The 19,129-nt window shown below is 34.9% G+C and overlaps 1 protein-coding gene across 1 annotated transcript; it reads right to left on the reverse strand.

Moving 5' to 3' along the window:
- Positions 1-131: 131 nt before the first annotated feature.
- On the reverse strand, positions 132-7,039 carry LOC103328754 (uncharacterized). Its single transcript, XM_008231168.2, has 4 exons — positions 6,708-7,039; positions 5,827-6,616; positions 561-3,646; positions 132-460 (listed from the first exon to the last, which is right to left on the reverse strand). Exons 1-3 carry the CDS (start codon positions 6,737-6,739, stop codon positions 563-565), a joined length of 3,906 nt encoding a protein of 1,301 aa, XP_008229390.2. The 5' UTR covers positions 6,740-7,039; the 3' UTR covers positions 132-460; positions 561-562.
- Between the last annotated feature and the right edge of the window lie 12,090 nt (positions 7,040-19,129).

Consider the following 19,129-nt stretch of genomic DNA (forward strand, 5'->3'; position numbering starts at 1 on the left):
TGGTATATATAATAACTTCTCTCGAGTTTTGGAGAATATGCTAATAAAAGCCCAAAAAAGGTATAAAAAAACTGACTAAATTCCCTGCTAACCAAAGGATATTAGAATATTCAGACTTCAAAAAATTCATATGATGAAGAAAACAATAATCACTTCACTTTGTAGAATTCCAGAAACAGAATGATGTAGTCTGAAAAGAACTTGAATTGTAAGATAAGCACATACGCCACTACTGCAATGTCATATTTTACAGAAGCCATGTGGGGAATACATTGCTGAAGAAACAGATGTTAAAAATACAAAGTTTTTCGACAGTTATAATTGGAAAAGTGTTTCGAATTGTCACTGCAAGTTAAAAGTGTTTCGAATTGTCACTGCAAGTGCAACGGCGCCGAATCATGTATGAACTATGCTGGTATTCACACATGAACATTTCTGTATCCTGGACTAAGTAGTGATCCTGTTGCATTCACAAAAAATGTGATGCTTATAAGCATGACAGATAATTAAAAAATTAAGATGATGGGGAAGGAATATATTTTCAATCAAATAAGACTTACTTCTAAAACCTGTAAATCTTTGTTGATTTCTTCTGAGGCTCTGGTTCTCTACAACCATTAGGTACTGCAACAAAGGGGATAGTTGAATGGATTGGCCTGGAGATATCCTGATCCACATTTTGAGTGGGTTTTAGGATGTGTTTTGCTCCTGCACATAGCTTAATGGGACCAGATTTCACCATACCATCTACTTTGGAGGACTCAATTCCAAAGCTTCCGAATCCATCCTCTTGAATTTCATATAGGCTGCAACCCAAATCACTTGCTTTCGTCCTACTCGAGTCAACGTCAAGTGCTCTCGAAGTAGACTGCATTTCACTGAAAAAGTTCCCTCTTGATGACCCTGCAACAGCACTCAACTTTTCTTGCATTTCTAAGTTGAATATGTTAGGAGGAATTGTTGAATCAACTGCTTTTACTGCAAGTCTCTTGGTTTTCTTGCAAGGATAAGGGTCTTTGATACCAAAATCTTTTGATTTCAATCTGTCTTTTACCTTGGTTCTGTTTCTGTAGCCCATATTGATGGCAGACATTGCTTTTTGATTTCCTCCTGTATTGGCTGGAGCATGTGGAGGCAGAAATGTAGTTGCCGGACTAGGTGAACTCATCACTTGTGAATGATAGGTCATCAAATTGCAAGGATAAGAAAATTCAGATGAATGATGCATGAACGGCGCGGTGAAAATATCACTTCTCGGCATAGTATGATGATGGTTTTTCCTACCCACATCTGGAAAAGATTGAGAAGCTGTATTTGGTGGTTTTCCCTGTAGTGTTGCATGTAACAACCAAGGGGGCAGGCCCTTGGAGGAGCTCTGAAACCATGGTGATTGGAGATTTTCTCTGCATTCCGGATTTAGGAAAGGAAAGTCAAATGCTGATTTTGTAAAATGCGGTGGGTTCTGCTTGTAATTGAATTCAGCAGGTCTTAAAACCCCATGTCCACAGGTAGTTTGTGGAGCAGAAAATACAGGTAGTTGAGAGCCAAACTGTAGAGATTCAGCTCCAGATATGAAGGCTTCTGGGAAGTTGGGTGCCCTATTAAACATTGCAGGTGAAGTGGGTAACTGAGCAAAATGGATCAAATTCGAACTTGGACTTCTGTCGGCGGTAAGGCTGCCATTTTGAAAATCTGAATTGCTTTGCCAGTTGTGGTAAGGATGAGGAAATCTATATTCTGGGGCTTTCATCAGAAAATTTTGTAGAGAGGCGTGTTCGCTGTGAATTTCTGAAGACTGTGCTACAGTTTCTTTCAACTTCCCTGATGCCGTGTCTGGAAGCCAACTCTGCTGGAAATTCTTGTTCAAGGAAGAACTATGCAAGGCAGTACTTGAAGGACAATGCTCTGCTATAATCTCCTTATCTGTCCAAACTTTTCCATCCTCAAATCCTTGAATCTCTCTGCTACTTTTACCAATTGCAACATCTTTTCCCATTAACCGCATTGTTGGTTGATTCATATTCGACGATGTGTGACCTGAATTATCCATAGGGATCATTCCCACTGTCTTTTGGTTCTGTACCTGGTCAAATTGTCTGCATCCACTGGTAGAGATATTCATGAGATTCAGGCCTGAATCAAGCGGATGAAAAGAGTAGCTGCTTCTGCTGCTCTCAAAATCAAGCTGGTGTATACCTGCTCTTTGAGTGCTATCCAAGTAAGTAACACCTAACCTGTCTGGAAAATGTGAATTAAAATTCTCTTTAACATAATTCTGCATAGGAAACAAATTCAACTGATCATTTGGAAGTTCTTTCTCCACAAAATGCTTCTTGTATGCAGTCAAAGAATCTTCCATACTCGTTCTGTGGGTAAAGTTATGCGCTGGTAAGCTACTCGTACTCATCAACTGGGTAAAATTCTGCACAGGTAAGCTACTGGAGGACCCTGCTATAGTATCCAACTTCCTCAGCTGGTTGAACCCACGTCTACCTGTTGGACTCAACTGGATTAGTTCACCGTGCGAATTGAGAGGCAAACCAATAAAATCCTCATCCAAGCACCTTTCCCTAAAGGAACCCGCTCTTTGTTTCCACTCTGGAAAGGGATATGAGGCACCCATCAAGTTCATGGGAGGACATAATGATTGGCGGTGCAGACCATGATCACTAAATTTATCTATTTCAGATTGTGAAGGCAATGGAAGGCCCCCCCTTGCAATCTCATTGAAAGTGAAACTAGATGAAAAAGGTTCAGGAAATGCTCCTGCATTTTCCCTTGAACTCATAGCAGCAACACCATGGATAGGATGTGCAATATGATCAATCATCGTCCCAGTGGAACCAAAAGCTCTGGAAACAGCAACTCCATGAGTATTTATGTGTGGTTCTTCTAGAGCAGATATCAATCTTGGAATGCCAGCATATGCAGGTTTATGTGAGGTGATTGGATAGCCTTGACCGAACATACTCAAATTATTATCTTCAGTTGCAGCTCTACTTGCAGGTACAGATTTATCAGGCAAATGCTTTACTTTTTCCTGATGAGTAACATGTGGCCTCAGAAAATTTGGTATATCAGCATGATCAGATATTTTAGGCAATTCCTTCCTTCCAATTATACTGCAAGCCTCAGTTCCATTATCTGTGCCAATTGAAATATGATTTTCTCTTCTGTCTACCTCCATGGGGGCTGCTTCTTTATTACTGTCAGCAGACTGGTCCTTCTCAGATGAACTAACAAAGGTATCAGAAGATAAGTTGCCAACAGTATTGTCTTGAAAGGAAGACAATCCATTCTTCCTTGGGCCAAGTATGTGATTCTTGTCAGAAAACCTAACATGCCTTTCTGAGTGTTGAATACCACAAGGATTTGCTTGACTATCACCTTGCATGCTGCAAAATGCGGAGTTCTGACCACAAACATCATGATTCTTGAGAATGCTGCGAACAGCAAAAATTTGCTTCTGATGCTTAGGAATCAATTTGGATGTTTGAACTACTTTTCTCTTCTTTGTAGATAAGTATTTCAGATTTGGCGTCCTTGCACGGACAGTTACACCATCCCAAATGTCCAGTGCAAACTTCTTATTCAGCTTTTTGGCAAAAGTGACCGGATTTTGCAATTTGAGTTTGCAAGACTTCTCCTGATTCAGACAAGAAAGTCATTACACCATTTCATATAATTTTTTCAATCAAAACACATTATCATATACAAATCTTCATTCATAGATCATCCTTGCAAAAAATCATGCAAACTGAAAATCATTAAGGCTTCAAATAGAGACCTACAAAATAGACAAACATGGTGCTTCAAGAAAATACTATAATAACAACCATCTAATTGAGTGGTCAAATGGTCTCAGATCCAAGTTAATTTTTTGCATAGATGATTTTTTAGGGAATATCTAAACACTAAACTGTTCGGATCATTGAAATACAATATGTAGTGGACCCCACAAGCGTGTCCCTCAAGTAAACTTATATATCAAATATATCAAGATTTATATGTTGTTGGACTATTCAATTAAAAAAATAAAGTACGTTAAGCATCAACTGTAGACAGGTAATTTCAGTCAATGAGATCAGTAGACCCAATCACAAAACCATATATCAAGCAGTCTTGAAATTCAGCTGCGTTGCAAATAAGGTGTCATCTGTCCAACTCCATTACAGTAAGCTGTCAGTGCATATTACCCTCTCTCTATCTGAGGATTTCCAAATAATCAGTTTCATATAAAAACTAGCAGCATCCTAGAGAATGCTCTCTTGTCTAAACCATTTGTCTCGCGATTCAAACATTCACATTATGGACATATATAGCTGGTTCAAGCAAGATAAACTGAGACTCATAATGTCCATCCTTCTTTCAATCAATGGCATCAAGTAGCTGTGTAAAACTTCATGTGGAGATTGTTCTAGACCACTAGATCAAAGTAGCCATAGTGCTGCTTCAAATTCAGAATTCCTATACAGTGAATTTTGCAGAAAGGAATCATCATCTCGAACTGCATATCATATTTATCTTAGAACAATTAGACCGATTCATCTTCTGGAGTGAAATATCATCCTTTGGTATCATCCTCTCGAACTACAGATCAGGCCATGCCACAAAGATTAAGAAAGTGCAAAACGAAGAAAGGGCTCCAAATACAAGGACAAACACCCATGCAACAAATCTCTTATTCTTACATAATTCCAAACTTTCAAGACCCCATATCCAGCCAAGTAGCTAATATAAGCAGAATAAACTCCGCTTAACAAGATCTTGTCCATACGATAAAGATGTTTCACTGTTCGAGTCACAGTATTCTGATGACATGATGACAGAAGAATGCAAATCATCTACAACTTAAAATGATCAGTACACCCAGCATGCATCATAGACACGCCCTTCCAAACGGTCAACCAATGGAGCAACATCCCAAAACAGTCCTCCATAACCTTCTGTGATGACTTTTTAATCTCTCCATATATAAAGTGATGTATATATTGAAATCAGAAGTTGAAGAAGTGGTGGACCCAGAAACTCCGAAGGCCAACCAGAAACTCCAAAATATGAAAGACAAAGACCAAGAAGATCATACAAAACAACAGTACTTCTTGCCCATTTCCACAAAGAAACGATGACATTTTTGTATTGCATCTCCAGATGATCAGAAATCAACCCGTTTCCGTTACAATCATATATATGTAAGACTTCGCAAAATTGCTTTCAAATTACCGCACTTTTAAGCATAATAGCTAGAACCCATCAGTCATAAACACAGAAGCCCACCACTTATGAATCTCAATCCAATCTCCATCAATCTATATCAATGTCATTAATCAAACACCAGCTGCCTTCTGATCAAAATCAGAGGGTACTTCCAATTCCCAAATGATTATCTCCACAGTGGGGTAAAGACATCATCATTGATTAGCCCAGGATACACTTTGCTAAACCAAGGACAAAAACTGATCTCCCAACCTATCTAAAACCCCTTTTTTCTGTTCAAATCAAACCCGTACTGTACAGCTGGAGCACCAACCATCCTTCTCCATAACCCAATGAAAATCCTCCCAAAAATAACAACCCATAAAATCTCCTGCATACTATTTTGTTTTCTAACATTTGTTCTCCTTTATTTTCAGGACCTCATTGCTGCTAAGTTGTTGAGACAAGGTAGTCACAAATGTATTGCAGTAATTTTATGCACAAAGTGGGAGGCAAAGAAAAAAAGGAGAGCAAACAACCAAATGATAATATTGCAACTCAATTTATGATATGAATCATGAAAACATATATACGCATTAGTATTTTATGGTATAAAAATTGACCACATACCTTGTTTGCAATTAACCCATCATTCTTCTTCTTCTTATTCTTCTTATTCTTCATCACCATCTTCTTGTTGAACTTCTTCTTGTTCTCCTCCAACAACACCACCTTCTTCTTCTCCTTCTTCCTTTTCTTCACCTTCTTTGGCTTCAACCTTGAAACACTGAAACTACTATCACCACCACTCTCACCCAACAGCTCACAATCTTCATCATCACCATCTTCATCTTCTTCGTAATGATTTTGGATCTGAGGCGCCACGGCAAAAATCTCAGCAATAGATCTCTTCTTGGGTACTTTGGACTTGGCCTTCCTCATCTGCCTCCGCTCCTCCCTCGACGCCTGAGCAAGGCAGCTGTCGATATGCGCATTCACGGCGTTGACAGTGGCCGATGAGAAATCTTTACAAACTGGACAAACCAACGACGACGACGTCTCAGACGATTTCTGGGTTTCCTGAGACTCGACCTCAGCCTCAAGCTCATCGGCAACGGCAGTGAATTCGATGTCGTTTCTGGGGATATCTGAGCTTTCTTTGTTAACAAGCGTTAACATCTGTTCTGGGTGGTGGTGGTGGGGATTAGTGGATGCTCTTAAGCGGTGGAGCTCGTGGGCCCACCACTTGAACTTGGTGATAGTGATCGGAGGAAGCAAGGCCTCGACTTGTTCCTTCTTCTTCTTCTTCTTCTTCTTCTCCTTCATATCTTCATCATCTTCATCAGCATCATGATTGTCTGCAGCAGTGAACGGATACGATTTGAACACGTCCACGGTTCTCATCTTTGCCGCGTACTCTCTGCAACAGACGAAATCAAAAGCAGCATATAAATTGTAAAGCAGAGAAAAACTCACTGAATCTGAGCTGAACAGTAAGCAGCAAAGCTTACCGGATGGAGAAGCCTTCAAACGCAACAGCCATGGTCGTTTTGGAAGAGATTATTATTCTTTGAAGAAGAAGAAGAAGAGAAGGAAATGAGGATAAGGGTTGTAGCTAGGTAGGGAGAGAGAGAAGAGAATCAAAGAGCAAAGCTTTCGAGGAGGATAGAGAAAATGAGAGAAAGGAAGAGAGAGAGAGATAGAGAGGTGTTTGTGTTGTACTTTTTTTTCCTTTTCTTTCTTGAGTTTATTATTATTTTCTTTTTCCCGCTCGATGGAGGGAAGGACAGACAGACTGAAGACTGAAGAGAAGTACTGATGGGCTGAAGAGGTGGTGGTATTTGCTATAGCTTTCTTCTCTCTCCTTCTCTCTCTTTCTCTCTCTAACAAGAAGAGCAGCAGCAGCACTTTCTTTGCTTTCTTTCCCCCTATTTATGACTGACAGCGACCTGTGAGACCCCTACGCAAAACGCTAAAGTGACCCAACACAACTACTCTCTCTCTCATCCCCACACCCTTACCTGTTTTTCCCATTCTTTTACATTTTTCAATCTTTTCCTTTTATATACTTATACGTAAGGAACAGTTTTGGTATTATTATGTATATCTAATATAATATCTGACATGACGATGCGATACATTAAATTCATTCGTATTATAACACATTCTATTCATATTATAACACGTTTACAAAACGTAATACTATCATAACACAATAATGTTGTGATAAGAAAACATTTCAAAATATCTTGTGAACATAACTTTTACATTTTGTACCCACGTAAAGAATAATATTTTCTTTTCATTATAATGTAAGTTTGCAGAATTTTTTGATGGCACCGTGAATTGAAATTTCAATTGATCTCAATGATATGCTATGTTTTTTTTTCTGTTATCAAGTCAATATGCATCTATATGATATATCATAAGGAGAAGAATTGAACATAGAATATTGAATGCAAAGTTAAAATATTATTCACCCCTTGAATTACAAAGAGTGCATACTTAAATAAAACCCCATTTTACAATGAGTTATGCAACTCATTTTCATTGAAACTGTGGGCAGTATGAGAGAAGTATTTCTAAAAAAAGGATTACTTTATTATATCATTTAAACTATATCTAAAAAGTTCGTGTACAAAACAACACCCACATTCGATTATTCTTGTAGCCATAAGCAGTAAGGATTCTGCTATGCCTATGCATTCAAAAGCAACCCCCAACACATCACAACACAACAACATCGCGTGAACATACGTACTTGATTTTATTATTATTATTATTCTCAAAATAAAATTCAATTACATTGAATTTGCTTTCTCTACACCCTAGGGCGTACCTCATATATAATTTTCATACATTGATAAGTACGTGTTTGTATGTATATAGTTATTCTTTTATATGAATGTCCGCACGTTATTATTATGCTAATGTCATTGTAAGTAAGCAAGAAAACAGGAAGAAATAATACAACATATGTGACGTATGCATGATAATAATGTTTAAATATTCGCATGAGAGAATTTCTGCTATATCTCACACACACATATATAAACATGGACCACCGCAATTATCTACGTACAGTTTGGAGTAATTTTTATACTCGCAGTGCGTAGTTAGAAGTGAAATAAGTTTTATTGGTTGTGTTGTGGTGGACCTTTTAGATTTAGACCTTGTGGTGAAGGGCAGGCCCTACTCGTGAATTAACATCAACCTTCTCTCTCACCCCCCATGTATGGACCACAGTTGCAAACAAATTTATTTAAGTCTACCTACATCAAATGGTAGCTGGTCCCCTGAACTTAAATTGTTTGTGACTTTTGTAAGCTATTTACCAAGACAAAATGCATTGCTAATTATAGATTATAGATTCTCATTAGTTTCAACTTTCATCCACTGTACTAACTGGAAATGGTTATGCAATCCTTACATGTCAACTTGTGGTGTTGACATGTATCCTTATACAGGGGAATTAGTTTTCTCTTACCAAACCATGACAATTTTGCACAAGACGTTCTATATATTTTTCTTAAAGACATGAAGCGTTGAGAAAACTTCATTTTATTCAATTTACTTTGATTTGTTATTATGACATGATTGATTGTTTTAGGATGAAGTCCAAAATTTGATACTTAAAAACCTAAAACCGAAGCTCTAAAGAATCATTTTATACCCTAAAGAATAAATTTTGTCAATAAACATGATCAACGTTGAAGAAAATTGAATAGAAATGAGATTTTCTCAACGTTTGCACGTGGAATTTTTGTCCATATATATGCTTTCATGAAACAAAATTGTTGATTAGGTGGTGTGTCAACATATTATGCTATAGTATGTGACTATTATTATTGCTCTTAATAACAAGGACAAAACTAGTTGTATATGCAAAGGATTAATTGCATGGAAGGAAGATGTCCATATAATAGAACGGAATAAAGATCCAAGACATAAACCGTGGGAAATTAAATTTCGATGCAGAATGTTATTGACATCTCCACATGTTAATAGAACCTTACATTGCATATATTCATAGACTTTGTATTAATTATATACAAGGTAAAGAATGATGAAATAACATTGTGTCGACCGGGGTCACCACAGTGGTTGTGGTTCTCTTCCTTTTCCATGTTTGACATTCAAAATCGAAATCCCAGAGTTTCTTTCCTTCTAATAAAATTTAAAAATAGAAGAATAACGCTTTTTATCTCTGAAAAAAATTGAATTAAAGAACTAAGAACAATATAAAAGGCGTGCGTGTAACCAAATCCTTCTCTCCTGCGTTGACTAAAATCAAGTAAAACACAAGTGCACAAGGTACTTATCAAGAACAATTCAAAAAGCGAGCATCTGAATCCCAATTAATTAATAGAGAGCATGCACAAGTAGTTGGAAGCACTTGCAAAATAGAAATTATTTTTATACACAACTATATATATTTGGTGAGCAGGTCAGCTACTCCCATCCCATTCACCTCTCCCTGTAGCAGAATTTAATTGCTACATCCACAAAATCTTTTGTAATAGTTACTTGCAGACTTGCAATTCTCCTCCGCAGGACACATATGCTTCCTACAAGAAGTTGAACCAACATTAATTAAGTACTGGAACTCCTGTAAAATTTATTAGTTTTTTTAATAATTTTCTGTTGTAATCCATCGTTTTGTACTTTCTTTATCTGAAGGGCATATGGAGATCCTCCTGATATCATTTGTGATGTTTAGAAAAGACGGTTTGTAATCTTCTTTTATGGGTCGATATCGTTTCTTTTCAAAAATTGATCGAATTCTTCATGTAATTATGTTTTGTTAAACTTAATTCCAACTTCTAACTCATTAATTAGATGTTGTTAGTTTCGTGCTTATTAGTTGAATTGCTTGCTCCTACTTAATTATACAAGAAACCAACCAGCAAGATATACAGATGGGTTTCTAAATCTCTTTCGAAGGTGATCAGAGGTAGGGTTTTCCCGTTGCCCCAAAAACTAAAGCGAGTAGATATGGCTTTGACTTGTTGGAGAGTGAGCCTAGATGAAGCTCTTGAATTGAAAGTACGATTAATTTGCAAGCCCCATGATGGTGACCGTTGATTTTTTATACCCTATTTTTAATGCGCCATCCCTCTCTTCCCAGTCCCCCACTACACTTTTCACAATTCAACATCATCATATGCATTGTTTTTTTTATATTATATTATCCTTGTGCTGTTATGCATGCATGCATGGTAAATTATCGGTTAAAAGTTGCTTTTCGTTCTTGTAGTTTGACGAAATTTCTACTCAAATTTTTGTAGTTTGTTTTATTGTAATTTAAGAACACATCTAAATTTCCATTCAATTTTTAAACAAAATAAACACGTGTATCCGACGTTGGGGGTATTTTGGAAGGAATTTAATGAAAATTTGGATACATTCGTAAACAACAATAAAATCAAACTACATTGGTTAAATTAAGAAAATAAAACTACAAGAACCAAATCATAGTAGAAAAAAATTGAACAAACTACAGAGATCAAAAATAACTCTCTTTAAATTATTTATACGTGTGTATGTATGTTGTGTATGATGTGCATGCATGCTTTGCATGTAATATGGATGATAGGTATGCATACATTCATGTGATGATGGAGACAGGCGCTCCGCTCCACTGAGGAGCTGACATAGGACCCAGCTACCAGAAACATGTGTCCCATGGATAAAGACACCATTGTACGAAAAAAAAAATATACCAGAGTAAATAAATACTGTTTGCTTTTAAGAATAAAATAAAATAAAATAAATTTATACTGTTTGCTTGCCTGCCGATGGAAAAAAGAAGAAAGCTACAAGCAGCTAGCGTGTAGTAAAGTTGAAAAAAACGACATCTAACAACTATAGGACAACACCACAGATACTATATTTTTTCTACCACCCACCATTATTATATACATTTTAAACAAATAATGTCATGTTTATTATTTTTATTATATATTTTGGGATATTTGTACAACAAAAAAATCAACTGAATAGATAAGATTACGTACACTGTGTCTATGAATACGATATATTCCCACATCATTCAAACAACTTTATTTACCTTGGTATGGGTGGGTTGTGGATTTTTGCTAGTCTAAAGTACTGTAAAGAGATGAGATTTCTCACACACGTATTATTAAGATATTATGAAAGTTCAAATTTGATATTGCTGGTCAAATCAATGCATATTTTTACTGGATTAGATCCCGTTGACGAGGATGATACACTCAATCCTGATTTTAAATCCCTAATTAAATCAAATCTTTAGCAAATCCATCTACCAACCAAAATTTGGCACTCACCATTATCGACCAAAATCGGAATATATCCTATAATTTGATTACTCATATTACATACACGGCCAATTTTTTTCATACTTGCCGATGTCAATTCCAATTTGCTATGATCTGTAAGTTTTCCATAAAATCACAATTCAGATAATCTGTATACACAATTGTGAAGATGCTGCTCACAATATTCAAGGGTGGGTTGGATTGGTGGAGTAACATTGGTAATGTGGTGGAGGATATTCGACGCTTGCTTGTTGATAGGGAAGAAATGGATGTGGTGCATCAACCTAGAATAGGCAATGGAGTCACATGCACTTGCTCAGTTAAGGTTAAAGGAAGGCACAAGGTTCTTTTGGGAAGATGCTGCTCCACTTTGGCTGTTGGCAAGATTGGAACATGATTTAGAATTGGCCTAGTCTGTTTTTTGTTTATTTGGGAGGGCAGTGGTACTATTTTTTTTTTTTGTTACCGAATTTTCCCTTTTAAGGGTTTTTATGACAAGATTTTGACGATGCTACATTTTTGCCTTTCGGTCTTTCAAAGTGTGTTTCATTGTAAGTTTTTTTTCCCAATTGAATGAAGTTACTTGTTTTGATAATAAGAAAAAAAAACTCTGATCATTTTCTATATACTCTTTTTTCTCTCGGGATACGAATAATAAGTATTGTTCATAATTGGCGATTTCAATTCCTTGACGCAATCTATGGGCTTGAGCTAGTAGGTGTGTCACCTGCTTTCTGAATTTGACATCAAACACAACCAAATTTTAAATAAATGTAGGAAAACATCGTAATAAATGGAATATTTATCACTGTTGGAAAAAGAAAAGAAGAACGAGAAGGAATATACCACTGATAAGTGATATAGTAGTTGAACTAATATGATGTAGAACATACGGTAAAAGCAATTGAAGAGGAGCTTGAGAGACGAGAACAAGGGTAAATTAGTCAAACTACAGATTTGGGCTTCAAGTTTAGAATCAGGTCATGACCCATCGATTCGAAGAGAATAGCGTCATGATTAAAACTCATAGATGTATGGGCTTTTTCGAGCATCCGAGATCTTTTAGCAGCTCGAAATCCAGTTTTAAAGTTTTTATAGTTTTTGGAAACTTTGTTATTTTCCTATTTTAATTCCTTGTTTATTCCTAGGTATACTATCATCATCCTTTTTAACATACTTGACATGTGTTCAAAGGCATAATCATGGTTCTATAAATACAAAGCAAAGAGTTAATTATGGTTATGCTCATGGACACGTGTCAGGTATTGAGAAGGATAGTGAAAGTACACTTACATTGAATTAAAGTGATAAGTAAAATTATTTCTGACGATAAATAGGTAGATTACAAAAGTCATGTTAATTTTTCATTCAAGTGGGAAAAAGGAATTAAAGATGTAAATGGAAGAAGAAAAATTCTCCCTAGAGAGATGCTCGAGAAGAAAAATTGACCCATCTATGGAGAAAATCCTCAGATTCTAAATCCATGCAAGGTGTGTATGCAAACAATTAATTGGGTGACATAAAACACATACAAGATTTCTAACACATGGATAATTTAACAAAGTGATGTAAATCACGTATAGAGGGCAAACGTTCTCTGATATCATAAAGAAAGTTGAGATTTTATCTCAAAATCAATCGGGAATGAAGAGACCATTATTTTGTACAAATTTTTTAGTGATGCATGTCACAAATTATTTTGGTAAAAGTTTCAAGCTAAAAGTTAATTAAAAAAATAGTACTTATCTATAGCTAACACTTCATTATAGACTTGGCTCATAAGTACAGAATTAGATAGCCAAGCTAAAGATTCTTCCCTCTTGGTCTTGGCCATCCCATCACAGACTGAGCTGCATCTGCATGCATGAAAGACTGAGCTGCAAATATAAAAAATAATCAAAGGGCTTCTCATTCTACCGATCGAGTCGAGAGTGAGTCAAGAAGAAAGAAAAGAGAGGAAGGAAAGGAATGAGTGTTTTGTTATTAAATTCTTTTCTCTTTCGGTCCTTTTTTTTTTTTTGGGGTTTCTAAATAAGTTTGATCTTTCTGATTACTTTTCTAGAAATTCGGGCTGTTTAGTTTCCCGCCCTTTATTTGCTTTTAATAATAATTCATGTTTGTTTAGCAGCTTTTTGGTGTTTGGCCTTTCCATTTGTGTCCTCTTCCTGACGCACGTGCTGCGTTGTCCTGCCTTTGGATTTTCTGATTATAATTGTGACTCACATTCACAGTTCCCTTAACAGGTTTCGTTCATATCAAATCAAATCAAACGTCCCCTACGACGCCCGTCATCTGAATTAGCACGATGTTATGATCCTTTTTTTTAATGATTAATTACGTTTTTTTTTTCTGTCCTTAATTCTCTGGATTCTGACTTTACTTGTTTTGGTTGAGAGCTCAATTCTTTGTGTTTTTCTACTTCTGAATTTTGAATTGAAATTAACAGTGTGCCAAATTTAGCCTATTAAAACAACTACTCTTATGTCAATGTATGGAATTATTAAGTTTGTCTAATGGTTAACATTCTCCAAATTAAAAGTGGGCTAACTTTTAACGGAGTTGGCTGTTGTATAACTTACGAGTGGTTGTCATTAGGACGGAGCTGGAAGAGTTTTTCTGGAAGAGCTATTTTGGAAGAGCCAAGAAGTCAAAATATCTTAATAGGAAAACCAGAAGTCTAAATATCTTAATTGGAGTTTTATTTCAGAACTGTGCACTTTAAAAGATTACATGGAGCTAGATGTAAGTTGAGGGACCAAAGCCATCTCAGACTTTACCTGTAATTTCGCCGCACATATCTCAATTCACACAAATTAGATAAACTCAAATATTCTATACGGATCAGGGTTATAAGCCTTCGATATCTTAATATATCAATTGTTTTAGTAGGAATTATGTTTAATTTTGTCGATCAAGAGTTTGATTTCCAAGTTATTCCCTAGCTAGCTGTATATAGAGCTAGGCTTTTGCTTTGTGATTATAATTGAGTTCCTCATGTAGGATGTAGCAAGAATCTTTAGAACATGCATAATTAGGCAAGTACGCAATAGCTTAGGCCTATACAGGGTTTGCTTTTGGTGCAAAAAACGCTAGGCAGCTAGCTAGACACAGGTAGAATTTAAAAAGGTTAGATTTAGGTATATATATATATATGTATATTATTTATGAAGCATTTGGGAATTGGGAATTTATTTAATGTTTTGGACACTCATGGCATGCATGTGACACAGGAACAATCGATCAATTGTAATCACATGATTCACTTGACATATCAGACTTCAGACTCAGAGCCTCCACTTCACCTTGTCTACCAAGAGATAATTAAGTATTGACCATGACGTAATATTGTTTCTATTTATATATTCACCTGCATTTGACATGCAGTGATTAGCCTTAATTAATCCTTATTAATATCCCAGAAAGCCAGTTTTTACAGTTGTGTTTGTGCGTGCGTTTTTGCAGGGTGTACCTTTTTTGCCATAAAAGCCGATGTAAAGTAAAGAAAGAAGCGGTCATTATGTTCTCACGCACACCCACCAAACATTGCCTTCTTCATCAACTTTTGATAAATAACTCATATATATTCCTTCCTTTTTCATTGAAATTACAATGAAATTAGTGATATTTTTCTTCCAAGAAGCACGTAGACAATTAGGTTGAGGCGTGGAAATTTCGCTTTCTTTTAGAAAATTCAAGCCCACGAATCGGTGCAGCAATATATTTCTTAATCTGTCCCTTTCAGGATACTACAGTCCATCTGAATCGCTGTATGACTCAGGTCTATTTGCACAAATAGAATGAGTCCAAGGCTCAACCACCAAATACACCTTTCTTTGGTGAGAAGTAAGGTCCTATTTATAGACACCTCTAAATAGTATAGTGAAAAAACCAAAAATCAAGAGCCTCTAAAACTTATAGGAAATGAAATGTATAAAATGAAGCAACACGTTGGCATAGGAGCTTGGAAGTGAGGGAATCGGATTGGTGTGGATGACAATTTAGAGTTGCTTTCTCTCTCTCTCTCTCTCTCTCTCTCTCTCTCTCTCTCTCTCGATTATTTCGAATTTGGGAGAATAAACAGTTGATAATTCCAAGGAGAAGGTCCCCAAGTTGCACGTAATTAAGTGGAGAAGGATCGCTCTGGCCAAAAATTTGAGGCCATGCACAGACAACGAGACCCTTGTCTCCTGTCTCTTTCCTATTTCGATTGTATTTAACTTTCACAGACTATGTAGTCCAAAAACACTCCAAAATCCAACCAATTATAATATGAATTAATTTCAATATTTTCTGTGTCTATCGATCCTGCATGTTCTAGAGTACTGAATCCTAAATTACTCATTACAAGATGTGATTAGCAGAATTAATTAGATTATTGGTTTTAATGGCAAACCCTGATGAAACTCGTCTGTTTGAGTTTTCCAGACATGAAACATGAATGCAGTTAAAAGCAGTACACATGCATGCATGCAGATCATGACAAATCTTCATGAGAAGCAGAGCAGGTGTTGGCGATGATAGCAGTGCATGCAACTCATAAATTAAGTGTACTTTTTCACCTTTTCGTTTGTGTAATTTATGTTTGGTCATTTTCCATTTGACCTTATATACGGTTACTTACCACCCTTCTTCTTATGTCACCATCTCTCTCTCTCTCTCTCTCTCTCATGTAGATATATAGATGACGACTGATGAGGCTCAGGGATGCAATAAGAGATGGAAGAAGAGTCTGCTGCTGATGCAGCAGCAGCTCATTAATAATAATAACTAGTTAGTAATTGCTAAAAAGATTCTCTCTCACTCAGATATGTTTAAGAAACAAAAAAACAAAAACCTGGGGGTCACCTGCATGTTGTCTAGGGTTTATAACTCAGAGGTGCTCCTTCTTTTTCTATCAGTGAATCATAATTACATCATCATGCTATAAAAGCGATGAGAATTACTTCCAAAATGCTTCCAAATGCTTTCTAAAATTCTCAATGAATGATGCATAGGTGATCAATATGTCGTCTGCTTTGCAACCCACTATTTGATGATTTCAATGGACAAAAATTGTATACTAAATATATGTGCATCATTCTGAAAATGGGATCACACTTTTCTACGAAGTCAAATGTTGAAAGTAGTTCTTTTCATGCTAATAATTCTTCTTCTCTTTTTGCCATGATGTAAGTATCTTTGCATGCCCAAAATTGATATGAAATTAGGTGCTTTTGCTTCGAATAACCCAACCCAAGATATGATCAATTGGACCATTTTAATATAATGGGGAACAGATAATTTCAGAACACTACAAAAAAAAAGTTGCAATAGTCACCAAATAAATGTTGCCAATTTTTTTTTGTAGTGAAATTGAAAAATTGTATGTAATTGTTTGGAGAGAATTTTACCTAATTGTTTGTAGAGAAGTATTGGACCATATATGGTGATCATTCATATTCTGTTTTTTTACCTTAACAAATGAAGTCTAAAGTCTGGATTTATCAATATGCTAGCCTCTCTGCATGCGTTTCAACGCCTGTGAGAGGCTTTTTTTTTAAAAAAAATTTAAATTTATTTTAGAATTAAAAAATATAATGGGTGGTTGTGTTTTATAAAAATAGGATCTATTATCTGATTTTTCTTTTAATTTTAATTTTTTTAATATGAAAAAGTGTGAATTTAACATATTATCCTCATTTAATTAATAATTTCAATTCTTAATGTTTGCATTAACTAAGGGCATTTTCTGATATTTTAAATGTTTCACAATTCTATGCATTTTGCTTTATATATTTAGATAATTTCAATTATGAGCTTCATATAATATATATATATATATATAGGCAGAAAATAGTAAAACATTCAAAAATATGATAAATGCCATTGTTTATATATATATATATATATATAAAGAAAAATACAGAGAATGGATTAATCAAAGTGTTAAAAGGACTGCAAATTAATATAATCAAAGTAAAATGGTAAAATATTAATTTGCTCAATTATAAAATTAAAATAAATTCCACCTAAGTAACTATATAGAAGAAATTACTCCCCCACTCCATCCACATTCCTCTTTTTTCTCTTCACTCCACTCCACCCACACCCACATTTTTTTTAATGTTTTCTTTTCAGTTTTTTAATTTGTTTGTTTTTTCTAAATATCTATATATTTACATGATGTAAAAAATAAATGATATTTAAATATGTAAAAAATCCAATATAGATTAAAAAAAAAAGAGAAAAAAAAGGCTAATTGGCAGGCCAGTTATGAGAATGCAAATAATAATAATAATAATAAAAGTTTAGTTAGTTTTTCTTATATATATATATATATATATAAATCAAAAGATAGAGAATGATGAAACATTCAAAATACCACAAAATGCCTTTGTTAATTCAAACATTAAGAATTGAAATTATTAATTAAATGAAGATAATATGGTAAATTCACATTTTTTTCATATTAAAAAAAATAAAAATAAAACAAAATCAGATAATAGGTCCTACTTTTATAGAACATAACTACCCATGTTATCTTTTCTTAATTCTAAAAATAAAATAAAAAATAAAAAAGAAAACCAACGCATGTGCCAAGGGGCTAGTATTTTATTAAAAGAACCTTTCTTAATATTTACTAGCCCCCTTTTAAAATATATATATATATGTTTTAAATTTTTTTTATATATATTAGTAATTCAATTTAAATTAATAAAGAGAAAATAAGTGTAGTTGTATCTCATAAAAATAGTGTATGCTCTCATTTTGTTTTTGTTTTTCAAATTTTTTTTAATGTAAAACTATTGTTAATTTACTATATTACCCATGTAATGAAAATGTTCATTTGTTAACATTTTCTTTAATAAGGGAATTTTTTTGGTATTTTAAATGTTTTATCATTCTTACTACCTTTAAATATAGGGACCTGATTTTCCCACTTCTCTTTTATCCACTTACACTCCCTTTGTCAGAAATGTTATGCTCTCACTCCTCTTTTGTCCATTTACACCTTTTTTTTTTGTTATAGTAAAAACTATTAAAAAAACAAAAGGGAGTGTAAGTGGACAAAAGGGGAATGAGAAAATCATCATCCTAAATATATAGATAAACAGTCCTTTTCATTGAGGGATACCTTTAGGGCCTACTATGAATTTAATTTCAACAATCCAAGTCATCTATTTTTTAATTCTTTACTTATAGATCATCTTTGCAAAAAATTAGGCAAATAGGAAACCATTAAGACATCTAGTTGTGCTTAACAAAATGTATGAACACTGTGCTTCAAGAAAACACTAAAATAACCATTTAATTGAGTGGTTAATGGATTCCGATTTAAGTGATTTTTTGCAAAGATGATATTTGAATGAATACCTAAAAAATAGACGGTTCATATTATTAAAATACAATGCATGGTGGGTTTTACTAGAGCTCAAGATATGGATATAGATTTTTCCTAAAAAAAGGGAATTATGATATAATGAAGTGTTTTGACAAATAATTAAATAGTGAAGTTGCAATATAAAAATAGTTACAATGAAGCCCAAAAGAGCCCAAAAAGAAGAACAGAAGCCCAAGATTGTCAATGAAGAAGAGGGGTTGCCCACCTTCGACCATTTCAACTTTTGCGTCTTCTTCTTGTAGTCAGTATC

The sequence above is a fragment of the Prunus mume genome, linkage group LG4 (assembly GCF_029339155.1).
Source record: "Prunus mume cultivar Tortuosa linkage group LG4, ASM2933915v1, whole genome shotgun sequence".
NCBI classification, from domain to species: domain Eukaryota; kingdom Viridiplantae; phylum Streptophyta; class Magnoliopsida; order Rosales; family Rosaceae; genus Prunus; species Prunus mume.